The sequence below is a fragment of the Dermacentor albipictus genome, chromosome 8, assembly GCF_038994185.2.
Source record: "Dermacentor albipictus isolate Rhodes 1998 colony chromosome 8, USDA_Dalb.pri_finalv2, whole genome shotgun sequence".
NCBI lineage: Eukaryota > Metazoa > Arthropoda > Arachnida > Ixodida > Ixodidae > Dermacentor > Dermacentor albipictus.
The window spans coordinates 91,171,405-91,198,295 of record NC_091828.1 but is presented as its reverse complement, the minus strand read 5'-3'; the positions used below and the strand labels follow the sequence as shown (position 1 = coordinate 91,198,295).

At 48.8% G+C, this 26,891-nt stretch overlaps 1 protein-coding gene across 1 annotated transcript in view; it reads right to left on the bottom strand.

The window, feature by feature from the left end:
• Positions 1 to 26,891, bottom strand: part of LOC135918238 (uncharacterized) — a 64,831-nt gene that overhangs the window by 3,645 nt on the left and 34,295 nt on the right. Inside the window, exons 9-11 of the mRNA XM_070524660.1 lie at positions 26,229 to 26,261; positions 22,542 to 22,849; positions 14,677 to 15,905 (exon numbers count right to left, since the gene is read on the bottom strand). Of these exons, the coding sequence (XP_070380761.1) occupies positions 14,677 to 15,905; positions 22,542 to 22,849; positions 26,229 to 26,261 (1,570 nt within the window). The remainder of the gene's footprint in view (positions 1 to 14,676; positions 15,906 to 22,541; positions 22,850 to 26,228; positions 26,262 to 26,891) is intronic.

The following is a 26,891-nucleotide window of genomic DNA, read 5'->3' as shown; positions in this document are numbered from 1 at the left end:
TATGCCTTCATTACTAACTCCTATTGTGCAATGAAGACAATCGTTACCCCTAAGGTCACAAATATTTTTTTTAGATTTATACAATTATTAACCTTACCGAGCAACTATCGCGAAAATTCTGGTATCCACCCTCTGAAATCGATCATGGCCACCCAAAATTTTCATATTACCTAGAATTCCCTAGTTTTACACGTTAGAGGCAGTTACCGGCAGGAACACTTGTTATATGTTGTTATTCATCTTTTTCACGGTGATCTTATGGGCGCCGCCACGTTTGATCACGTGGTGACACGGCCATTGGTTGACCCAGCTGCCGCCGTTTCCTCCGTGTTTGCAGTGGAAGTGCATGACGCCGGTGCGGCTCAGCAAGCCTCTGTTTCGGCGGGTATCGTAGACGGTGATTTGGTGGACCCCGCAATGTTTCGGACACAGCTTCAGAAGACATATAAGAGCTTCGGAGCTCATTACGCCTTGCAAAAACGGCGCGAGCAGCGCATATGGTGCTTGTACTAGAAGCGCAGCTAAGAATGCGTTCCGAGCTGTACATATTATTAATCAATTCAGGAACAACGTGTTTTTTCTCTTCGTTCTTTATTTGGCCAACATTTTGAGTCAGCTGCTTGCCACGTTTCTGACTCAGTAGTGTTCCTCGGTCCGGCCACTTGTCTTTCTTCCTAACTGCTTGCCGGTGTGCTCAGTTTCGATAGGTTTGCTCTTGCTGCTCATAGGACTTGGAACGTAAACGTTCAGCGCTTCTTCGTAGCTTGCAGCAATGACGTATTATCGCTAGTCACTCGCTTACTATGTGTACCGTCACGAAACGTTCAGCTTCGAATATTCGTGCGATGTCTGTGCAGTCGCCATCCCACACATGCTTCGGCGAATTGAGTAAAGAGTACGCCCATTCTCCTATTCTCCAAGTGCCGGCGATAAAATGGGCGCAAGCCTGCGTGCGAGTTAGGGTGGACGCGTGTAGATAACGTGCTAGAAGCTTACTTTACATAGTATGCACGTAACGTCATTCAAGGATATTCCGCGACTTCCGGTTTACGGCCATGTTGGGGAACCTCTAGGCCTATGCGCGCGCCTGTTCGTAAGGTTCCCCAAGACGGTGGAAGGTAGGAGAAGCAGACGACAATAGCGGATGTGACGTCACCTGCATACTGTGTATACCAGAGAGCGGCGCTGCTCCCTTAGCCACTATGTAACGAGGTGTATAACGAGGTGTGTAACTGTGTCACTGTGTTCAAGCGTTGAAGTCCCTTTTTTTGGAGGTTAGCGACAGAACGGTCGCGATTTTCGTTATCTTCGAGGAAGGCTGGTGATCGCGAAGGGCCGACAACACAGGCAATCCAGTTCTTACATAGCAGCGGTCCGTGAACTTAGCCGCCCATGTTCATTGAATTCCTTAATATACCAGTCAGTATTCTTGCAGCCAGCGCACGTCATCCATCTACCATTCCACGTTTTGCAGCGTCAATGGGGCACACTGCGTTAGCGAACACGCGGTTCCGTTTTAACGCGAAAGCGTTAAGGAGCTCGTGTCGCAGAAAAGCCGGTGTCGTCGGCGTCGGTGTCGGCGTCGTCGGCGTTGGCCGTGAGCGATAAATCCCAGCAGACATTTCATGAATAAAAAACAACTTGCAACATGGGCTGGGTGGGAATCGAACCAGGGTCTCAGGAGTGTGAGACGGAGACCCTATCACTCAGCCACAAGGAGGATATATCCTTGCTCAGCCACGAGTTCGATGCTTCCAAGCGGTACAAAAGCGTCTCTAGTGAACGCGGTGTTGCCTTAGAAACGAGCTGTTTCTAAGGCTCAGGCGTGCGTCGCTTGCTCAGGCGCACATGTCGTTGCCGCGCCGAACGCGGCGCTGCTCGACGCTCACCGCGTCCGATGCGGGACGCGTAGTCACTGCGCCGTAGCCCATTGTCTTACACCCCTTGGCGGGTCGACGGGAATGCTGTCGCGTTCCGCTCTTGAAGGCGAAGCTTAAGCGTCCTCCAATTTTTGCGACAGCCGGTCTCACAGCAGCAAGGCAGAAACGGTAATGGTTTCTTATTCGCGCGCGTTCTTTGAGGCAATGTGCGGTGCATCGCCGGAAGCGCCATCTCGTTGCGCTAGATCAAACTACTCCGCGCAACGGACAGATAAGCCGAAGTGGAGTAGCCTGGCATATTACAAATTATTACACATTACCTCGAGCACATTACAAACTGCCTCGAAGTGCACAGCCAGTCGAACGCTGCTGCTGACGCTTTGAGCATAGAAAACGAAATGTCCGCGCAGTTCGTAGTCACAATATTGCCTTCAGTTTCGTGTGTTTTGGAGACAAAAGATGATAGATAGAGACAGAAAAAGAAAAGTATTACACAAGTTTGGACAGAAAAGAAGTAAAAATTGAGACTGGAAGTTCTGCCCTACTTGGGGTACGTTAGTACTATTTGCGAAGCCCCACGAAGGGCAGGGCACGAGCAGATCATGTTCACCGGCACCTTCGGAAACGCGTTTTGAAATCACTCGCCGAGTTGAATACTTAATGCGAAAAGGCTCCCCGTCTCCCACCACGCCAGCGGGGCAGTAAGGTCTACGGCCTACGTGAGCAAACTTCGACACCGAACCTGATCGTGGGGGCATCGGGAGCTCAAGAGGAAAACGGATTACTTTTTTTTTTCCGCGTTGCTTTCCAATTTGTTCTCATCGAAAATTCGTTCCCGAGAAGAAGCTGCTGGTACCGAGGATAAGAAAAGATGAACTACAACGGCACCAAGAAATGCGTGAAGAGCCAAAGAAAAAAAAAATCGTCTGTTCGGCGCGACGCAAGTGAAAAGCAAGTTCCGTGCGCTGCGGTGAACGCTGGAACTGCGGGCCCAATATTTAATTCGAAATCTATTTGAACATAAAAAATAAAACAGTTGTCGAGGGGATTTGCATGAGGACGAATGGATGCCTGAGGTAGTGTCAAGACCCTTTGATACAATATGGCACTGCAAATATGGTGAAATAGAAATAAGTCGTCTGTTCGGCGCACTCCAAGTTACCGAGTCGAAACGTGTCGTCTGTTTCAAACGGCGCATTTCGACGGCGCCGCAAGAAGTTACGTACAGTAGAGGGAATGCTGGACATTCGCGGCCAGCATTGTTAATCTGAGTAAGCTTAGAAGGCACAACTGATCACTGTGCCACCGACATGAATGAAAACGTGAGCAAGTCACATTAAACTTGAGTGATGCATGCTGTTGAACGCCCTAAAGGAGCGTAGGGGCCATGAAAGGCGTCGTTGCGTAGATCTCCTAATTTATCCTGAGCCCCTGTGGTTTGCTTTGCACCCAGTCTCTTGTGCGCAAGTGTATTTTCGTAATTGTTACTTTTTACGTTTAGTCTGCACTGAAATGTGGCTGCAGCGATAAGGACTTGAACCCGCGACGTCATGCCCACAATCAGAATGGAATACGTAGTGTTTAAAACATGGCGGTCGTGACACGTTGCAGACTTTGCACTCACTTATGGTGCATGTAGCTCACAAACTCATTGCCGTTCAGATATGTTTCTATCATTCAGAAATGGGGGGGGGGGGGGGGGGCGACCATCGCTGGGGCGTGGACTTGAACGCCACCTCATTACTGTCTCAGTCACAGAGAAAGTGGCACTGCCAAATTGATCACTAGAACAAAAACCAAGTAATCGTGTCTGCGTAGCGCATAACTATTAGTTCGCGGTCGCTCAAGTAGCGGTCTAACTCATTATCAACCTCACTTGAGCAAATCTCACTCAGTAAAAATCAGTCAAATTAAGAAAAAAGGTAGGGGTTTAAAGTTCACCAAAGACTTTCCTGAGGTTAACGTAAAGCACAATTTCTAGATATTACCTATTGACCTTTCGGGATAAATACTTGTTGGAACGCTATCCGAGATCATCAAAATCGTTGCTAAACTTTTCGTCGAAGTATTACAAAGTTGAGTAGAAATGGAAGAGCCATGTGTCACCAAGTCGCATCTGCTCCAAATGGGCGTCAGCTCCAAAATGCGATTCACACGATAATAAGCAACACGTTATCCTCGCATAGCAGCAAGCCAACGTTTCCGAACGCTTGAAGAAGTCCATCGTTTCCTCGAGTTCGCGCATGGTTGCAGAAAGTAATGAATCGAAGACGAGTGCTCTGGGTATTCCCTACATCCTCCACTTCATGTCGCAGCAACAAAAGAAAGCAGGGAGTACCTATTTCCTGCTTCATACGGGGTGTCAACGTTGTATTTATGGCTGCCAATAAGTTAGCGAAGTTAACCGCCGCCTTGCAGAAGAAGAAAGAACAAGTTGACGCATAAGAAGGTCCGAAAGGTGGTACGTAAAAAAAAAAAAGTTGACGTAATGTCTGCTCCATGGGTGTAATATAAAAAGTTCACTTTAGTTGCGGTCGCTTTTATGTATAGGGTAGACAAGCCGTTGCATGAATAGAAAAATAATTGAGCACAAGAGGTTGTAAACCGGAGGACCATCGTCTAACCTTTCGCTGCGTTGTCGCGATCGCAAATGTGCGCTCCAAAATTTGGCCAAATTGTAGTTTTATTCAGACACAAGAACGAAGAAGCGCGTCCTGTGCACTGTAAAATAATTTACACCCCAAAAAGTGAAAAAGGGTGTAAATGTGTCTATAACGCGCACCCATAGGGTGTCTGTTAAATCGATAACACGGTAAGGGTGTGAGTTATAGACACATTTACACCCTTTTTCACTTTTAGGGTGTAGATTATTTTACAGTGTGGTTGAGGCTTGGTATCTAAATAGTGGAAGTGCGTGCGTTAGGCAGCCTTCGATTATCTTACGTAAAAGATGAAATGTATACACAAACAGTTTTCTCTCGCACAGGTCCGAGCGTGTACCCTGATTGACGGTTAGCGCTGCCTCTCATGATCTTGCTCAGATAGGTTCGACGGGTGGCAACGCCATCTCTGAGCATGTGCCGATAAGTTTTGCGTATGCCTCGTTTTCCGCCCCTGTGCAACCTTTCGCTTATAATCGTCAGCGTTTGCGTTGTCCGTTTCCGTCATCTTGTGTCCGTGTCTGGACGCCTAGCTTTTTAGAGCGCAGCTCTTTGGCGTCCGTTCCTGGGTTTCGCGTCGTCGTCGTCGTCGTCGTCGGCGTTGTCGGCGTTGTCGTCGGCCTCGTAACCAGCTCGCCGACGAATCTGCTGCTCCGCCGCCGCGCATGCGCACTGTCGGCTCTCCGGGCGAGGGAGGATGATGGAAGGGAGGAGGAGAGACTGTGGAGGAGGGCTGGCTACACAAATGGCTCTTTGGCGTCCGTTCCTGGGTTTCGCGTCGTAGCTCGCCGACGAATCTGCTCCGCCGCCGCGCATGCGCGCTGTCGGCTCTCCGGGCGAGGGAGGATGATGGAAGGGAGGAGGAGAGATTGTGGAGGAGGGCTGGCTACACAAATGGCTCTTTGGCGTCCGTTCCTGGGTTTCGCGTCGTAGCTCGCCGACGAATCTGCTCCGCCGCCGCGCATGCGCGCTGTCGGCTCTCCGGGCGAGGGAGGATGATGGAAGGGAGGAGGAGAGATTGTGGAGGAGGGCTGGCTACACAAATAGCTCTTTGGCGTCCGTTCCTGGGTTTCGCGTCGTCGTCGGCGTTATCGTCGGCCTCGTAACCAGCTCCGCCCCCCTTTCATCCCCCCAGCGCTAGCAGCGACCGACTGATACCGCTTTCGTGAGTCGGCTACCGCACTCACGAAAGACGTCGTGCACTTCCTGCAACTCGCATTAACCGTCCATCGATCCACACCGATGTTAGTAGTGGGGGACTTTAATGTTGACATAAAGACAAACAGCAATTTCCTAACACTTATGCGGGAGAACATCCCGTTCCTCTCGCTCGTAACGCGTCCCACGGCTGTGACAACCTCGCGAGGCACTTGTATAGATCTCGTCTTTGAGAATCAAGCATTGGTGTACCAAGTCAAACATATATCAGTCTATTTCTCCGACCACAAAGCTTCCTTCATGACTGTCAAGAACTGTTAGTGGAGTCTTTGTTAAAGGAATACGTGTGAAAAAAAAATTCTGTGATAGCGCATACATGTGTTGCTCGATTTCTTTGCCTCAATCTATCGAAAAGGTGAAACAGCTTATTTGCTGCGCTCAAATTTCGCATTAGGAAGTAACGTAATCGTCGGTAATTTTTTTTTTCTAACATAACTTGCTACCAACTAACTCAACTTTCTCTCGTTCTAACATCCTTGACCGGTACCTCTCTTCTTTAATGCGTGAGCATTAAGAATGACAAAGTGTAAAAAAAAGAAGTGTATGTGTGCGAAATGATGTGAGAAGTCGGTCGCAGTAGGTAGAGAGGGGTATGTGTATGTGTAGTGTTGCCCGTTTCTCTCTCTCTCTCTCTCTGCACACACACACACACACACACACACACACACACACACACACACACACACACACATATATATATATATATATATATATATATATATATATATATATATATATATGTGTGTGTGTGTGTGTGTGTGTATATATATATATATATATATATGACGAATGGTGGTCTGCTTCGAACTACCGCCAGTTGGACTTCATTTCTGGAAGAGGCAGGACGTTTGTCGCGTGAGATTTCGCGCAACACCTTGGAATGTGGTAAACGGGGTTTAAATTATCGATCTGGGGCGTCACAGATGTGCAGCGCGTAATGCTAACGCATTTACCGCTAAATCTCCAATGAATTCATTTTCATTGTAGGGTATGATGTAATTCTGGTTTCACGAGTATTTCTGCATTCTCTAAATGAAAAAAAAAAGCCTGTGAGAAGATGAGAAAACGTTTATGTACGCAAGAACTCGCGCAAACGTAAAGTATAACCACTGCAGCGAGACCAAAATTTGGACTCCCTGGTTCTGGCTGCTTTTTGAAAGAAGTAAAACAGAAATGGACGACTAGAGAGGGAGTGAAAAAAAAAAAGAATCAAGAAGCAGGCACCGAACAGCAGCGCTTGGATTGCGCCAGCTCGTCCTTGGCCCCTCCTCGTGTGAGGTGTTACTGATCCAGTGGCGTCGAAGTTGGCACTGCACTTATAATTTCTGCTAAGCAACCCCGGTTTCTCGACTATTCGGCTTCAGTTTCACAGTTTCAATGTCTGCCCTAAAGTGCATAATTAAAAATAAAATTGTGAATTTAATTCTTACCTGGGAATGACAGGTAATTACCGTGTCTTTCAACAATGCACACGAAAAAAGAAGGAATTTTCTAAAAGGCCAATTAGAAAAGAAATTATTCGAACTAAAGAAAAGCAGGTTGTGTTTTTACGTACTGGTCAACGACAGAAGTCACTAATATTTTTTTTTTTTGGGGGGGGGGGGGCCTTCATGTCCCGCAAACTACCACAGTGGGCTTTTTCTTGTTCTTTTTTTTCTTCAAATGTAGTCCAAGACAAATGTGCATCAAAAGTGTAAGGCCAGATATCTATAAACGTTCTACAGACATTTTACCACCTTCATAGCAACACATTTAGACATTATGTACACGCTGTTCAAACGAAAAATGTTTGCAATATATTACACTTTCATAGAACCCGCCGTGGTTGCTTAGGGGCTATGGTGTTGGGCTGCTAAGCACGAGGTCGCGGGATCGAATCGCAGCCACGACGGCCGCATTTCGATGGGGGCGAATTGCGAAAACACCCGTGTACCTATACTTAGGTGCACGTTAAAGAACCGCAGGTGGTCGAACTTTCCGGAGTCCTCCACTACGGCGTGCCTCATAACCAGAAAGTGGTTTTGGCACGTAAAACCCCATAATTTAATTAATCCAGCCGTGCGGTAGATAGTCCAGTCGAAATTTTGCAGCATTCCAAGAGCGAGCCCCATCAATTCTTTTGTCGAGCGCGCATTTCAGAAGAACCAAGAAATATCCAAGCTATTCTTCATTTCGCGACAACGATACAACGAATATCAACAACACGTCGCCGATATCAACAGCCCGTGGGATCGGCACATTTACCCCCCCCCCCCCCTTGCAGCATAGGCGTGCTTACTGAAATCAAGTGCGCATCGTTCGACTCACAGGCGACGTGTGAATGTCACGATTCCACATTAGACGACTGCGCCAGAGGAAATCACATTCTTGCCGATCACGTGGTCCCTATAACTGAAAAAAAAAGCTACTTACCCCCGTATTCAGAAATGCAACTTAAGTTGAAGCCCATGCTTGACTTGATCTGAGTGACGCCTATAGGGAACGCGCCGAAGGAAACGCAGTGAGCGTCTTTGGGCGCGCTAACGCCAGGCGTCATCTAAATCAAGTCAAGCATGGGCTTCGACTTACGTTGCATTTCTGCATACGGGGGTTAGTCGATGGCAAACTGGCGAACCTCTCCGGCAGTGCCACATTTCGTAATAGCAGTGACAATATTAAAATAAAGAAGAAATAACGCAAGCAAAACGAAAAAAAAAGGAAGAGAGAGACATGTCTTATCCTTTATGAGGGAGCCACAAACGCAAAACTGGCACTGCCTGAGCCCACGAACAGTACTCGCGCAGAGCCTTCGCTGCAGCAACGCCTCGCACGCATGCAAACCAGGGGAGAGGGCAGCGGAATTCGCCCCGGCATATCGCGAGACCTGCAACTGGCGCATAGCTAATGAACCTCGCCCCAGCCCGAGATGCGGTTCGGCTGGTTCGGAGGCGATAGATAAGGAAGATTAGGAAGGAAGGAAGAAGAAAAATAGGAGTACCTGGGCACCCTGTCCCATGTGGGACAAGCACAAACAAGGGCACACACAGCGTGCTCCTAAAAAACGAGGCTTGTGCGGCTCCGATTCTTAGTCGTAAATATAACCGCGTCCGTGTCAGCTTTCGTAACGTGAGCCCGACACAGAGGGTGTGCCACGTAACTGGAGCCCAACGTTCGAAATATGCAAATGCCACGTAGCTGGACAGGACCGAGGTACTGTTGCTTGCCGTCGCTTGGAGGTAGTCAGATACATCTTTTTTGTGCATTTGTCCTAATTACATAATTAGTCTTAATTAATTAGTCAACTTCTCAGATATTACACTTAGATTAAAAGTGTCAACGAGAAAACTGTATAGCAACGTGACCATCTACAGTACGTGACAATGCAGTTTCACGTTGCCCAATACGTCCTACATAAAAGTGTTTTTTTTTTTTCAAGCATGAAAATGCCCGCGGATAGACGCGACGGTGGCTCGAGAGGCCGGCCTGTCGTGCGGCAGTTTTGCGGCAGTTTTCCCTGTTGCTACGCCAGTGGCGTAGCGACATACCTCTATACGTATATAGCAACATACGTCATATACGTCTGAAGACACCCTCTTTCCGCCGGCTACACCCCGGGGGGGGGGGAGGAGGGGTGACAGAAGACCTACGGGCCCCGGGTGCCAGACGTCCTAGCTACGCCACTGATTCACGCTACAGCTTTAAGGGCCCTGTGTCGCAGAAAAAAAAAACTTAAGAGAACGCTTAAGCTTCGCCTTTGAGTGTGGAACGCGATAGCATTCATAGACCCCTAACTGCTTCTGATGCTTCCCAGCAACTGCAGCTTATGTATAACCGTAAAGCTTACCGGGAAACGCTCGTGGCAAACCCTATGCACGAAAGCAAGCGTTCTGGTAGAAACGGCGCTTCTTGCTTAGGTCGATCTCTCGTTACTGTTTCGCACTTTGAGTATTTCAGTCTCAGAATTACTAACGCTACAGCTTTAAGGGCTCCGTGTCGCAAAAAAAAAAAAATAACTTAGAGGACGCTTAAGCTCCGCCTTTGAGAGTGGAACGCGATAGCATTCAAAGAACCACTGCTTTTCATGCTTCCCGGCAACTGCAGCTTATGTAACCGTAAAGCTTACCGGGAAACCCTGGTGGCGAACGCTATGCACGAAAGGAAGCGTTCTGGTAGAAACGCCGCTTCTCGCTTAGGTCGATCTCTTGTTACTGTTTCGCACTTTGAGTATTCCAGTCTCAGAATTGTGGCAGCCCACAATTGTTTGTGGGCTGCCGTTCTCAAAAATTCCGAGGAATAACTTTGTGAAGAATCAAAGACAAGGTATGACCAACATTGGTGGTATAAGAGCGGTTGGGTGTGCGTGGTTCGAAATTCAGCACAAAATTCTTTTTGCCGAAGCGACGTCCCACGCGACACGGGACCCTCAATGCCATCGCTTTAAAAATCCGGCGTCGGCGTCCTGCATCCAGCGTTGGACGTCGCTTCGGCGAAACGAATTTCGTTCTGAATTTCGTCGCTTCGGGAAAAGGACTTTCAGACTGCGCGTACCCAACCACGCCGCCCCTCCATGTCGCGCTAGGAAATTACCGAACTAAGCGACTTTTTTTAAGGTAAAGTACGTAGAAAAATAGTAAAGTACGACTTACACGCAACCTACACACATGATAGCGTCGGGTTGTAATTTGAATAAACGAGAAAACATACTGACACAAGGCAGAAACATATTTAAACAACGCGCGCAGGTTCATGCGCCCCCTCAAGAGGACAACGGCGTATTGGAGAAAAAGACGACGAAACGATGGCACGTGTTTTCGCCGCACGCACTTGCATCGTAGATGGCCGTTGTCAGCGTCTACAAGAAGAAGAAGAGGTGAAGCGACGCTCGAGAGAGAAGAAGAAGGCATTCTTCTTCTATATATAGAAATTGTTCATTACAATATCTATTACGCGGAAACTCAAAACACAAACCCCTTTTAATGCAATAGCGTTTCCCAGCTGACGTTTGAGGTCTGTCTTAGTAGAACCGGCGTGGGTGCCTCGTTTCCTTGCACACCATCAAAAAAACGAACCACAATGCTCGCCTTCGTGCATAGCGTTCGCCGCCAGCGTTTCCTGGTAAGAGCGAGAAACTTTTATTGCCTAAAAGTATTTACGTGCAATGGTCGGAGCCCCTTTAGTCCAAGGGCCCCCTGACCTCGGCCGCCCGCTTGACCTGTCTTATGAGGGACTGTTGTCCCGCCAGGTCTGAAGTGGTTAGCTGTGCCTCCCATTGCTCCACTGTGCGGCGTGTTTTACCAAACGGGTGTGATTTACAATCCGAAGTAAAGTGTTGTAGTGTTCGTATGCTACGCACCACAGGCCTGCAGCGAGTGGGGAACATGGCATTTTGTAATTTAAGGTTGGGGAAAACCCTCGGTCTGAATTTTGCGCCAGGCAGCGGCTTCCTCTCCACTGAGTTGTGGGTGAGGGGGAGGGTATTTCTTTCTGGTTGCACGCTGATGAGCGAGAATCTCCCGGACATTCGTTGGATTGGGTTCATTGCAGTGGCTACCTGGGACCGTCCCAGTCGAGTCGGCCCGGTTAATAATACCTCTGGCTAGCGAATCGGCCAGTTCGTTCCCCTCGAGGCCTGTATGACCTGGACACCATAGGATCCGGTGACGATGGGCGAATTTCGTCGGTGTCATTGAGCTACTTGTTTTGGTCACGTGACCCCTGAGGAGCAGGCGACGCGCTTCTCGTGAATCTGTTACCATGGCGATACTCTTTTGCAAGTGCGGTCCGCGTGAGCCGTTGGCAGGGAGAAAGTTTCGGCAGCCGCCGGAGTATAGCTGCCGTGACGAATGCCGTAAATTGTCGCTGGGCTTTCGAGTCTACGACTGTCACTGCGTACCTCTTGATGCTCTTTCGTGCGTCGCTGACATATGGGTGTACGTTTGGATGCGCGACTGCGTCCGTGTATATTGTGTTGCACGTGGGATTATTTTCGTACATTGTTCTAATATGTCGTGTGCGTGCTTCTCGCCTTGCTTTATTGTATTCTGGGTGAATGTTTTTTTTTGGAATACAATAAACAATACGAGAAGAAAGGGAGTTAACCGAGGGACCCGATTTTTATTAGTCATATCATAAGAAGCCAACAAACACTGACACCAAGGGCAACATAGGGGAAATTACTTGCGCCTAATAAATGAAATAAAGAAACAAATAAATAAATGGAAGTGGTGTCAGTGCTTGGTGTAAGTGCTTGTCGGCTTCTTATAATATGACTAATAAACAATACGGTTACATAAGCTGCTCTTACCGGGAAGCGTGAGAAGCCCTTAGGGATCTTTGAATGCTAACGCGTTCCAGTTATAGAGGCGAAGCTTAAGCGTCCTCCAAATTTTGTGCAGGCTTCTCTCATGCTCGGAAAAACACTTTTATGTAGCACGTATTCAGGAACAGAAGGCTGTATCGGGAGTTTTTCATGTTGATCTACAATTTCCTCATTGACACATTTAATCTAATTACAATATTTGAGAAGTTGATTAATTAATTACGACTATTTATGAAGTTATACGGAACGCAAAAAATAATCTGAGTATCTCGAAGCGATGGTAAACGATCACCTCGGTTCTGTCCAGCTGTGGCATTTGCATATTTTTAATGTTTCGCACAAATAACGTGGGACATCCTATAATATACGACTCATTAGAAAAAATGCGAAGAATAAAACCGTCTTTGCTGGGCCTTGCCCACTTCAGATCCCACGCGTGCAGGGCAAACGCTTGTGGTAGGCGCGCAAAATCACTTGGATCGTGTCCGTGCATTTTTCTTCGCTTTCTTTCTTTTCTTTTTCTCGAACAGTACGCTAGATTTGAGCAGTAGAAATGTCTTCTCATTAGTGGCATACCCACGAGGGAGGGAGGGAGCGAGGGGTGGTCCACCGCGTACGTCCCCCCGCCCAGCCACAATAGAGACGTTTAGCTTGTACGCTATTCCGGTAAAGGGGAGCGGTTTGGGCGGATTACGGGATGGTCGGGGCGTAAACGTGAGCGGTGAAGCCGCCTGCTGTTGTAGAGCTCAACCAGACAAACGCAGAGCTAAAACTGCAGTAACTCACCATATCCTGCTTCGCCACCCGTGCAAAGTTTTGGCAGCGGCGTAATTGTGAACACGATTACGCCACTATCGAAAATTTACGCCAGCAGCTAAGCAGAATATAGTAATTAGCTCTGTGCTTGTGTGGTTAAGCTTTGCGCCACCAGCTGGCGCCACCAATCTGGCTGCTCAGGTTGGCGCCCCCGCTAAACTGGAAAACCGCCCGCGCTTGCCCGAATACCGGACACGCTAAACGTCTCTATATATTTCTGCGTCAGCACGCAGCCTGCCCAGCTACTCCCCCTCGCATTTCGCTCGCACAGAAATGCGGCCACCGTGGTCGGGATTTGATCCCTCGACCTCGGGACTTAGCAGCGCCACACCACAGCCGCATTAGCGACACCAAGGGCTACCGTCGTAGGCTGCGGCAGCAAGCGCTGGAGGAACTGAATATATTTAACTGAAGTACGGGGCATCTGTATGCGTTGGCGCAGCGAAAGCAGCGTGTCACTTTTTTCACTTTTCTTTTTCTTTCTTTTTTTGTATCTGTGCCGGAAAAAAAGGCCAAGGGGACACGACTTGCGCACTGTCTGTGTCCGCGTTCTGTCTTTTTTTGTGTGTGCGGACCAACTGGCCCACAAGTTCTGTGGAGGTAATAAATAGTGGTTACAGAGAGTATGGGCGTGTCTCTGTAGGCAAGTTTGCGAACTGCCGGAACGCCGGAAAGTGATGACTTCAGCATCAGCGCTGGTAGCGACATCGTGTGGGGGTTTACCCAGCCACAATGCTTCACAGACGATTATTTCAGTGTCATTCTCGTCGAAGCGAAATTCACTACTACGCTGCCGCCAGCTTTTTTACAACCGCAACGCAGCAGCCACTAGCTCTTCATTGCAAGGTGAGCTCTGGTTGTATTTACGACATCAACGCGAAAGCCGCGAGATGGCACCACCAGCGCCGCTGCTCGCGTCTACGTCACCGGTCGGTATTCCGGTATTCCGTAAATCGCAATATAACAGAGAAATTAGAGACTTTTAGCCTGTCCGCTATTCCGGTAAACGGAAGCGGTTTGGGCGGATTACCGGATTTGCGGGGGCGTAAACGTGAGCGGCCAGAGCGGTGCAGCCACCTGGTAGCCTAGAGTTCAACCAGACAAACACAGAGCTCAAACTGCAGCAACCCATTATATCCTGCTTCATTACTGGTGCAAATTTTTGGAAGTGGCATAATTGCGAACACGATTACGCCACTGTCGAAAATTTACACCAGCAGCGAAGCAAAATATAGTAATTAGCTTTGTGTTTGTGTGGTTGAGCTTTGCGCCACCAGCTGGCGCCACCAATCTGGCCGCTCAAGTTTACGCCCCCACTAAACCGGCAAACCGCCCGCGCTTGCCGGAATACCGGACACGCTAAAGGTCTCTATTTAGTGCGTCCGGTATTCCGGCAAGCGCGGGCGGTTTGCCGGTTGAGCGACGAGATTGGTGGCGCCAGCTGGTGGTGCAAAGCTCAACCACACAAACACAAACTCAATTACTTTATTCTCCTTAGCTGCTGGTGCAAATTTTCGACAGCGGCGTAATCGTATTCACCATTACGCCGCTGGCGAATATTTGCACCAGCAGCGAAGCAGGGTATAGTAGGTTACTGCAATTTTATCTCTATGTTTGTCTGGTTGAAATCTACGCCACCAGGCGGGTGCACCGGTCCAGCCAGTCACGTTTACGCTCCCGCAAATCCGGCAATCTGCCGAAACCGCCCCCATTTGCCGGAATAGCGGAAAGGCTAAAGGTATCTAACAATATACGGATAAGCCAAAACTGTCTAATGTGCATGTGTATACAGTCGCGCATATACTTGCCTCGCGAGGCCAGCCCCCCTTCGTCCGTTCCTCCGTGTTCCTCTTTCCCACCGCGACTGGAATTGCCGTCCTCCTCTCCTTCTACGAAGTAGAAGTGGTCAGTCTCGTGACCCGCAAACCGAAGCACGGCCGGCGCCAGCCCCCTGAGCAACAGGACGAGGCTGTCGTTGGCCGGTCTCTCCAGCAGAGGTCTCCACGAGCCGGGCTTGCCCATTATCGAGGAGTTCATGCCCGCCCCGAGAAAACCCGCGTCGTCCAGGAAGTTGACCACCTTGGCCGTGTCGATTGCGAAAGTGGGCACGCTGTTGTCCAGGTCGTCGAACAGGTCGCCCGACAGCAGGACGGCGAGGAGCACGACGAAGATGACGGCGCCGGAAGTGACGAGTAGGCAAACGTTGAGCTTGTACTGCTTGGGAGCAGACGCCGCTGCATCTGCGTCAGCAGCGCCGCCGGAGGCCCGGCGCTTGCCGGCGCCATGAGCCACTTCACCGGCGGCGCCCAAGTCCTCGGCGCACTCGATAAACTCCTCGTCCATCTCGCGATACTGCACCCCTTCCTCTTCCGTGCTCTCTTCGTCGGCCGGCTTCCGGCGGAAGAAGCGTCGGAGCGCCTTCGTCCAGGAACTGGACTTCTTGACGGTAGCGGCGGCTGGCTCGTGAGCTGGCCCGCGACCGGAAGTCGGCCCGTGACCAGCGGGAGCGAGACCGGCGACGGGCGGCGCCGCAGCGTGTGGCTTCCCGCTCGGCTTGGCTTCCGTCTTGCCACCGGCTTTGTCGCCGGGCGGCTTGGCCCCCGTTTTGCCCGCGTCCGGTTTCTTGCCGCTTTCGGCTTTCTTGTGCGCCTCATCCTTCCCGCCGTGCTTGTCACCTGGCTTGGCTTCAGGCCTGTGACCCTCCTCGTGGGGCTTCGCAGCTCCGCCTGCCGGTTTATGCCCCTCCGGTTTGTCGTGTGCGGGGCCCTTGTCGTCCTCGGCGCTGCCTTCGTCCCCGTTCTTGCCCGACTTGTCTCTGCTGTGTAGCATGTCCTGGAACTTCCGGTACTCGTGCACCTCTTCCGGACTGGCCACCCAACCGGCAACGCTCTTACCGGACACCGCCGCCTTTCCCGCGGTCTTCGCGAAACCCGGCTCTTCGGATACTTTCGTTTCCCGCTTCTTCTTCCCCTCCTGGGATCTGGCTTCTATGGCTTCCTTCAACATGGCGTCGATAAGCTCCTTGGACTCTTTCTGCGACCCCCACGTCGTAATAACTAAGGTTAATTGACTTGCTGCTTTGGGCACTGCGTGTTCGAAGGCAATGTTATCCTCACATGATTAATGGAAGCCTGCGCGATTTTTTATCTGCGGCAACGACATACACATCAGTCGTCCTACGCACTTGTGGCGCGTTCACACCGGCGATTGACACAGGTAGCGCGACGGATCGCGATAGCTGAACAAAGAGCGAGTCGCGGCGATCGATATTCCCACTGGCAAGTGATGCCTGCCGTTCGCCGCACCGAAATGTGTCGCGAATGGTGCCGTTCCCGCTGTTCACACCGCCATCGCCACGTAACATAAGCGTCAGAGTACGAGTGGCTAAGCAGCGCGAGTTGCGACTCCAGTCGAGGTGCTGAAATACCCAGCAGCCAGCGGCGGACCCGAAACTTTCGCTTTTCGAGCAACGTGACCAGTTTCGGCCGTCACATTGCGACCAATTCGGTTGCGCGACCTCCGCGATTCGCCAGTGTGAACACGCCCTTGCCCGCGGTGTAATCACTTGTTAGCCTTTTCCTCCCACCCCGTAGAGTGACAGGACAGCAGAGAAGGTCGTATCCATAAGCGAAACAAGCGTCGTATCTATATGTAAGATTATGAATTGGATACATAATTCACATATTTTTCTTTTTTTTTCGCTCTATTCGTCTTGGCGAGTAGGCGTGGTCGCATGACGAGACACGGCCAAAAACGAACCCAAGGAGAAGAAACAAGACGGTTGACTATCAGCATGCTGTTTCCGTTTACAGAACTGCCCTATCCGTATTTTCGGTGGAGAGTTAGAAATTTGTAAATTTCGTGCTTCCTATATATTTCTTCAAACTTAAAGATTTCCGGCAATTCTTGTAAAACAATGCCGGCCCGAAACGGAAATTCCGCTTCCGACAGTGATTAGAACATAACTTTCTTTGTCAAATGCAACGTTTTAAATGGGCCAGAGGTTGACTCAGAAAAGAAACAAGAAACATTTCTGCGTTTTACATGTATTTGTATAGGCTGCATCGGAGTTGTGCCCGGGCTCAAGATCTCTCTTAAAGGGTTCCTGAGCCGACCCTCGGGCTGGGTGAAAAAACGCAGTCCGCGGGTAGCGTATACGCTATACTCTGAACATCTCAGCCAAGTTTTGCAGTCCTGCGCGGCGCGTGGAAAAAATTAAAATTAAATTATGGGGTTTTACGTGCCAAAACCACTTTCTGATTATGAGGCACGCCGTAGTGGAGGACTCCGGAAATTTCGACCACCTGGGGTTCTTTAACGTGCACCTAAATCTAAGTACACGGGTGTTTTCGCATTTCGCCCCCATCGAAATGCGGCCGCCGTGGCCGGGATTCGATCCCGCGACCCCGTGCTCAGCAGCCCAACACCATTAGCCCCGAGAATTAGGAGTGGCGCCCTCTCGCGTGTGACGTCACGGCCAGGACGCCGCTCGCTCCGTCTCGCTCGGCGGCCGCGCGCGCTCGTTCCCTTCGTGTATGCTTGGGGTGTGGGTGGCTCGAGCCGCACTTATTGAAGGGTATGTCGGCTTATTTCTGCTGCCATGCCTGAACCACAGTTCCCTCTCCTAAAGCACGTGAGTCAATAAAATGTGGGGCTTGGATATCGCAAGGTATGTAGCGTTGAAGGGGGCTACTAGTTTTACAATGCATATACACGCCGTGTCTGTCCATAAATTTTGCGTAAAAAGAATGTCTGCAAATTCAATACGTGAAGTTGTGTACGATGCTTGGCTAAACACTTAACATTCCCTTAGAATTTAGCTATGAGAGACATTGCATTTTACACGAAAGAAAAATCTTGGTAATTGGCGTCAGCATGTTATCCGTGTTAGAAAGACATTGCCCAGCGAAACTGTCATCATGATTCTTATAACTCTGGTGAGTTGTTCTAGCCAAATATGACCATTTATTGATGCGTAAAAGAAAGAGTTAGGCGCCCATTTTTTATGAAAACGTTTGCTGCTAGTTTTACCCCTCTCTGAAACAGGCCTCCAAAAAACGAATCGCTCATGGCTGCTAACACGACGGCGCGTCATGTAGAGTATTTACATAGTTAATTCACAAATACCATAGTAGCAATCACCTGAGAGAAAAGTTTCGTTATTAAGATCGAGAGCCAATCAATTGCAAGCGATGAAATGTTTCATAGTGGCCCTCAGTAGCCTTTATCGACAATATGGCACACCCATCACGCAACGTTAGCACCCAACAGTAGCAACCGACTGTCGGTATGGCGAGGAACGCTTTGTTCGTGAAACCCATCAGTTCACTACAATTTCGAATTGAAACCATAAAGCATATTTTACAGCTCCAATTGGAATGGCTAAAATATTCTCGAGCTACTACAGCGCAGCTTAGATTGCGTAGAAAAGGAAAATTCAAGCACTTTCTGTCTGACCATGTCTCGATCCAGCGTTGTTTAATTATGCAAACGGAGAACTATTCGCTTCGTCATAAAAGAGAACCTCGCCCAACTGCAGGCAAAATAAAGAAACATTCATAAAGAAAACACCACAAGACTTACATGTATATTCACTTGATTTTTGACCCTCCACAGGGGAATTATATCCTCAGTATGTCCCATACTAATAATGATAGACGCTTCGACTTCTTTCTGGCTGCAGCCATACGGTCCAAAAGGCAAATTTCTCTAAAAACTTTGGGCCGAGCAGCCTGTGTCAGGTCGCCAAACAAATTCGTCATGTATATTCCTCAAGCACCAGTAAATTTCTCAAGTGAGTTGAACGTGTAGCACAGAAAAGGGAATATATATTGGTGCATTCAATTTTGTATTCTGTAAATAGACGTAAGCCTTCATTAGCGTTACTTCAAATTACCGTCGTTTAAAGTAAACACGTGAAGAAGCGCCTAAGTTTAAGAAGCAGTCAAAGAAGCAAGTTGTGCTTGTAGTGTTAACTGCAGTATTAGTTATGTCCTCGTGTTACTGCCGAGCGTTTCTGTGAAGGAACACAAAAAAATTCGATATCACATCATGAACTACTCGTCGTGAGCAAACCGGTTTTAGCAGATTGTAACTGCTGTAGAAGTCATATATAGCCAGCGTCTGTGACATACTTGTTGCACCACGGTAGGAATGGTATCATAACCGGATTCTTATTTTCTATATTTTTGTGGTTGTCGATTGAAAAACCCGCAATGGGCTGGTCTGCGCACCTTCGGGAAGCACTGTAGCATTGCCTTCCAGAGCTGCATTGTCGTCTAAGAAATAAGCTCTGTGAATAAATTTTCGCAAATGAAGACGTCGTAAAAATATACATGAAACGACCGCCATAAGTACACAAGCAGAGAGAACGAGGGCAAGCAAACGAAAACACCGCAGAAAGCGCCCGGACACCGCCCGAACTGTAGCAGACGACAGGCGCGAGTCCTTGCCCTGACGTCACGCGAGCGGCGCTCGCAGCGCCCCTGTAGTTCGTTCTCGGGGCTAATAGCCACTGAGCAACCACGGCGGGTGCGGCGCGTGGAACTCGCAAACGGAGCGCGAGGTCAACTTTCGCTCAACCGCTCTCTTTCCAACAGAAGCCTGCTCGTCACTCTTTTCTGTACTCCCTTATTTCGTAATATAGCAGATTTCCATACTGAGCTGCTATTGGCCAATAGCTGGCATCAATCAAAAAGGGCGTCTGGATCAGTGCGTTTCCTCCTATACTGTTACTGTGTACATTTCTTTTACGCAGTTTAATAAACGGGCTGAAGTAAGCGCAAATGCGCAAATTTCTGACCAGTTTTGAGCACTCAGCTAGCCTCGAACCACGTCAAACATAACCCCACGCACGTTTGCCAGCCCGCGCTCACCCGTGGCCGTTCCTAGTTAGACGCCATGGCAGACTTCGCTTCGTATTGAGCTATTGATAGAGCTTCAAAATGCGCAAGTTGTGTGTGGCTACTACCGTCGATGACGTATGGCGAAGGACAAAGACGACTCGCACCACACAACGCGGCCAGAGTGGAGCAGCACCACGAGCGCGAGCACGTACTCAACCTCTGTAGTGCACAAAGCGAACGCTGCGCATCAGCACATGCAGTCTGCTACACATGGCCTCCGAGATCACCTCCACCCGCGGCGGTGATCTCGGAGGCCATGTGCTACGTAGCGTAGGCACCGCGGCCACCGCGTGGTGCCGCGATGCAGTCCGCTGACTGAGCTCACTGCGTTTCGCGGAGGACAACCGCGTTTGTCTAAGCTACGTTTGGCTGCGTCGTATGGGCAGCCAAAATCGGGACTACTACGTCTACGTGAACATTTAAAAAAGAACAATCAAATTTGAACTGCGCGCCACGGTAACGTTCAGTAGGCGAAGCGTTGTGAACACCCCGCTCCGCCGCAGCCTTCGCATCGCAAGTCATTAGAGAGTTTTAGAATAGGGACGCCAATAGTTTGGGGCTTCAAAGAGCTTTGCGGGTGTTGGCGTTGGGGCACGCAGGAGTGAAGAGCTTTAGAATAGGGCTTTGCGTTTGCGGATAGTGTCTTGCTCCGACAGGGCCACTACGGCGCCAAAGCTATTAGAAATAATCAAATAAAATCGACAATTTTATGATAAGAATAGTACGTTTGACATTCATGTATTCGCGTTCAATTACAATTTAGAGGTTATTCTGTAAGCAGCAAACAATTAGCTGCGCATAGTTTTGAGGGTTTTTACGTGCCTTCACCAGCCAAGCTAAGTCGTGTTAGGCCTACAAGCCATAAAATCCAAAATAGAATTCGGAATCAGCGACGTCTAATGAATCAATCTTCATAACAAACGCTAGTTGAGAGAAAGCGATAAACACAGTCACTTCTTTTAGCTTGCGAACTTCACGCGTTACTACGAATCAAACCCGGTTTGGTGCTAGGTTAGAGCCGTCGCTTCGATGGTGCCGCCATATTTGTTTACGCAAATCCTTGGGGCCACTTTTGGGGCTCTCGCTAAATTAGTGAAATAGCCTGCCCAACGCAAAACCCAAACGCAGTTTGCGTCTCGCGCATGCGCAGTGGCTTCAACGCTATCTCTTTGGGGCCCCAAAATGTTTGGGACCCTATACTAAAGCTCTCTATTTAAGAAGGAGTGGGAGCGCTGCTTAGGTGACGTTTGATTGCCAATAGCGCCTCTTCTGCTGAATTCATTGAACTACTTTTTTGCGGCTGAGTATCTATGAAACAGTCTATTTTCATCAGATGCATTTCATGCATAACTTCAGATGCATTTCTCGACTTCGATAAAAAGTTGCTTACGGCCCCTTTAAAGCAAACTCCGGCGTTATTTTGATGTCCCCTGATCTTAATAGTATTTTGAATTTACGTTCTATTTTGCGCTCCGATTATCTGTGCCAAACAATATGGCTGCAAGTCATTAGGTTTTTCTGAAAATGCATTTTAAAGATTGGTTGCGTTCCCGATCCTCATGGCTTCTTACTGGCCACCCTGTGCTCGTGACGTCAGAGACTACACCGCCACTGTCCCTGAAATCATCGCTGAAATCGCCGCTGTCTAGTTCGGAAAATCATAAGATTCGCATCTTAGGCGTTAGCGCTACGTGTACTGCGTATTTATTCAGCACGCGTTCTGCGGGTTTACATTACGGCAGCGTAGGATCGGACGTCATCGACTCACTGTGACGTCACTCAAAGCAACTACCCATTTTGGTTTCGGTGTCTCGTTTATTAATTATTTAATATTATTGATGAATTCCTAAGCAAATCGGACCCCCTTACGGGTGACAGTACTGTCAATGCTATTTGAATATGACAATATCCTAATATAGTTTTTTAAAATGAGCACCGGAGTTGCCCTTTAAAGGCAGCGTCACCAGCTCACTTTCGTTCTTCGGTCTTTTTCGCCTTCAATGCCGCTTCTTACTGTAAGTCTGTTGACAGTGTGGTGAGGTAATATGCTTGTACAGCGCATCCTAATTTTTCGCTTTCTGCTTTCATCTTCTAATGCGCCGAGTACAACTTAGTAACACTAATAACCACGATGGAATAAACCATCAAGGATGACAGAGTGCAACTTGTCTGGTGTGTCTTACTCTGTTTTTTTTTTCATTCAGATGTACTAATCGCATTACAAGATGAACAAACACCAACTAGCCCAATTACTCGCTTTACGCAACATACAAGCTCAAGTGAGTTTGATTCTCAAAATGCATATTTAAGCGCGGGATACAATGCATGCCCCATAGTTGCGTTTTAGGACACTGCAGTCAAGTTTCAACTGCGGGTAGCTCAGCAAATCAATTACTATTTATTTAATTACGATACAAATTACAATATATATAAAATAACATTTACTTCTCATTTTATTTAGAAGTGTGTTCTCCGTGACCAGAAGTGAAGGAGAAGAATTTGCTGCAGTTTTCTATGACGTGGAACTGTGTTGCAGTCAGTGGCGTAGCTAGGTCGTCTGGCACCCGGGGCCCATAGGTCTTCTGTCACCCCCCCCCCCCCATCCAGGTGCAGCCGGCGGAAAGAGGGGTGTCTTCAGACGTATATGACAACCCCCCCCCCCTTCACTGGCCCCTTGCACCCGGGGCCCACGGCCTCCCGGCCGCCCCCTGTTGCTACGCCACTGGTTGCAGTACCAGAGGGTTAAAGTCCTTATACTCCATACCTGTGACGTCGGCTTGGTGGTGATCTTGCCCAGCTGGTCTTCGACAACGTCGTTGAAGTCGTGCTTGTTGCGCTTCTTCTCCGGCGGCAGCGTGCGCACCTCCTCGTAGCCGAACTTGACCTTGTGGCCGGCCTCGAGGCCGCCCTTGCCGCCCTCGGCTTGCCGGTCGGGGCTCCTGACTCCTGCGCCTCCGTCGCCTCCGTGGTCGGCTCGCTTGTGCATCGCGAACGTCAGCGAGTCTCGTCGCTTGAGCGCTGGCTTCAGCGGCACCTCCGTGGTGCTCTTTTGAGGCTCGGGTACTTTCGGACCTGGGTCCGAATAAGGCGCACACGAAACACAAGAAGATCACATTTTCAGTCCTGAGCGCAGAATTTTGTCTCCTACGTAATCAGCTCTGAAGACGTCAGGGCCACGTTTTGCCTTTGATTACCAGCTGAGGGTAGTGTTGGTGGTGGGGGCACAGGACTGAACTCTCCGCTAGCGTCGTAGCCCTGAGTGCACGTTCAAGAACCCAATGCGATCAAAATTAAGTGTGCTCTGCCCAGCTTAACACTGCCTCGGCCTGACTTGCTCTCCCCTGCCTTGTCGTACCTAGTACCAACAAAAACTGAAAGTTGCCCTAGTTTGTACGAATGCACGATTGACCTAACAGAATGCATGATTACCGCTTGTCCTGTCGTGTTTCTTGCGCAGCAAGCCCCCCCCCCCCCAATCACGTCACTTTGCGTTGCCTTGCACCACATTATACTGCCCTGCTCTGCCTAGCACTATCATGGACTGACCTGCTCTGCCTTGACTTGGACTGCGTTTGCTGACCTACTTTGCCCTACCCTACCATATTTTACTCAGCACTGCCATCGTCAGACGTGTTTTCTTGCCGTATACCGTGCACAGCCTTGCCCCACATTGTGCAGCCCTACCCTGCCTAACGTTGCCTTGGTCTGCCCTTCTCTACCCTACCTCAACATGCCTTGTGGAATGCCTAGTCACGCATTGTACTGCCCCGGCCTGCGTTACAGTGCCTAACAGTGCCTTGGCCACACCAGCTCTACTCCTATTTGGTCCCTTGCAGCGCATCGCACTGATTTGCTCTGTCTTGGTCGGGCCTTCTCTATACTGCCTTGACATACCTTGTACTACCTTGTCAAGCACTGTTTCGCCCTTTTTTCGCCTGGCCTACTCTACCTGCCTTGACATACCTTGCACTGCCCTCTTACGAATTTTACTGCCCCGTCATGCACTGCCTAACACTGCCTCGGCCTGATCAGCTCTGCCCTAATTTGATCCCTTGCACCGCATCGTACTGTTTTGTCCTGCCTTGCTTCAACTTGCACTACAGGGCCTCGCATTTTTCTGCCCCGTCTTGCCCTAGCCTGCCTAGCACTACTGTGGTCTGACCTTCTCTACCTTGCTTCGCTGTAACTTGCACTGCCCTGCCCAGCCTTGCCTTACCTTTCCCTGCACTGTTGTGCCTAATAGTGCCATGGCCTGACACCAGCTCGATCTTGCCTCTTCCTACCTTGCACTCTTTTGCCCGCCATTGTACTGGCCTTCCCTGCATATCGCCCCGCTCTGTCCCGCCTTTCATTGCACTGCACCGTACTTCTCCGCACAGACCTGTCATTTCCTGTCCCGTGATACCCAACCTTGCCCAGCATTGCCATGCATGTCTGCTCTGGAGGTGCTTTGCGCCTGCTCAAAGCTGTTTATCGCTGTCGACATACTACTCCGGCTACATCATTGCGTTTAGTTATGTGCTTCAATAAAGAGAGCAGATTCCCTCGTTGGAGACTTCGTCTCCGATATTGCTCGTAACGCCACGTAAGACACTTCCTTTGTGAACTAATTTAATTTATCCTGTTCATGTTTTGCCGTGCAGATTTATGGTGATCTTGTGTCAGTAACAGTGTTGTCAATCCGCAATAAGCAGACACGCGAGTCGAAACCCAAAATAACATTAAAACCTGCGATACGAGCACCCAAAATACGCTAAAGATCCGCCAAGTGAAGACAACAAACCGAATCACGTTTAAATTATTTTTCTTGCGTCTAAATAAAACACAAATGAAAGAAATACACTTTTCAAGAAAGTCTGTTTTTGTTCGTCTATACCGCAATAAAATATACAAATTATAACAATAATAGGTGACTTCTTGAGCGACTGAAGTGCGGAAACGTATTGCGAAACTAAACAAATGTGCATCCGCGAACTATTCTCACTGTCCAGAAGCATGTTTAATAAGTATTATTCAGAGACCTGGATTGGTATTCTGAGACATGGATTGGGAAGAATTGGGGATAAGAGTTAATGGAGAATACCTTAGTAACTCGCGATTCACTGATGATATTGCCTTGCTTAGTAACTCAGGGGATCAATTGCAATGCATGCTCACTGGCCTGGAGAGCAAATCAGAAGGGTGGGCCTAAAATTAATCTGCAGAAAACTAAAGTAATGTTTAACAGTCTCGGAAGAGAACAGCAGTTTACGATAGGTAGCGAGGCACTGGAAGTCGTAAGGGAATACATCTACTTAGGGCAGGTAGTGACCGCGGATTCGGATCATGAGACTGAAATAATCAGAAGAATAAGAATGGGCTGGGGTGCGTTTGGCAGGCATTCTCAGATCATGAACAGCAGGTTGCCATTATCCCTTAAGAGAAAAGTGTATAACAGCTGTGTCTTACCAGCCCTCACGTACAGAGCAGAAACCTGGAGGCTTACGAAAAGGGTTCTACTCAAATTGAGGACGACCCAACGGGCTATGGCAAGAAGAATGATCGGTGTAACGTTAAGGGATAAGAAGAGAGTAGATTGGGTGAGGGAACAAACGCGAGTTAATGACATCTTAGTTGAAATCAAGAAAAAGAAATGGGCATGGGCAGGACATGTAATGAGGAGGGAAGATAACCGATGGTCATTAAGGGTTACGGACTGGATTCCAAGGGAAGGGAAGCGTAGCAGGGGGCAGCAGAAAGTTAGGTGGGTGGATGAGACTAAAAAGTTTGCAGGGACGACATGGCCACAATTAGTACATGACCGGGGCTGTTGGAGAAGTATGGGAGATGCCTTTGCCCTGCAGTGGGCGTAACCAGGCTGATGATGAAGCTGATGCTGATGGTGATGATGATGACGACGATGAGTGATTAAAACTACAACAAAGTGTCCTCTGTTTCATCGCGGTATGGTCACGTACGCCTTCGTGGGTATTGCTCGCTGGCGTGACGGTCTTGTCGGTGCCATCGCTGAGCCCATAGGCCTCCACCGTGGCGATCTTAGGAACAACGTGTTCGGGAAACGGCTAATTGAAGCAGCCTTTATCGTTTCTTCGGAGACCAGCACGCGCCGAAAGGACGGTATTTGTCATCCCAGTGGAACTTCCGTTTCTTAACCTATATTTATTTACACTCAGCTGGCTGGAATAACGCTCCATTTCCTTCACTTCCAAAGGGCCATTGATAAGCTGTATGTTTGCGACACGAAAACATGAATTATAGTAAACAAATTACATTGTTGTACTGCCAAGAAAGAAACCAATCTTACATTAGTACAGCTAGAAAACCCGTTGCCCGCAACAGAACAAATATCTCCCCTAGGCCGCGCATAATACCGCTAGATTTAGCGGGAGAACCGCTAAATTGGCAACACTTGTCACTAGCACCTGCTAAAAGAGAATTAAAATGTTCTCACCTTCGGGCAGCTTCGGCGGGGAACGAGGTTCCTCTGAAAATTGCACAATACGAGTAAGAGCAATGCATCTAAGGCTCGGATAATTAATAAGTGGATGCAAGTAAAGAAGCGAGACCACAGTGATTTATGTTAATTGACGAGTTATTAACTTCGCAGTCCAACAAAACTACAGCGTTCAGTTATACACGCTTAGGGGGACAGATTTCATAGGTAATCAGGAAGGACAAAGCATTAATTATGAACGCACTTTTTTATTATCAAACTTTCTTTTTCACAATGTTGGCTGGTTTTAGTTTCGGTTTTGCAAACATAGTTCGGTGCAGTCAGCGCGGTGTCAAATGCTTGGGAGGAAAACGTCCATTTCGTTTAATATTGTGCTGGAGTCCCTTATCGAAACCGTTCTTTTGTGCAATCCCCTACCCGAATAAATATGCACGTCATCTTGCGTCACAGTGAATTACGGAAAGATCACTTCCCGCAGCGGAGTCGCAAATTAAAACTCCGCAATTCATTTTTCATGTAACTTTCACAATAACACAAAGTTTGTTCACAGGCCTCCGCGTTACAAAAGCAAAAAAAAAAATGTCATTTGCAGAAACGGCGGTGTGCTGCTGAAGTTCGCTCGAAACGTACAATGAGTGCAAGTTGGGCCAGTGGGGATCA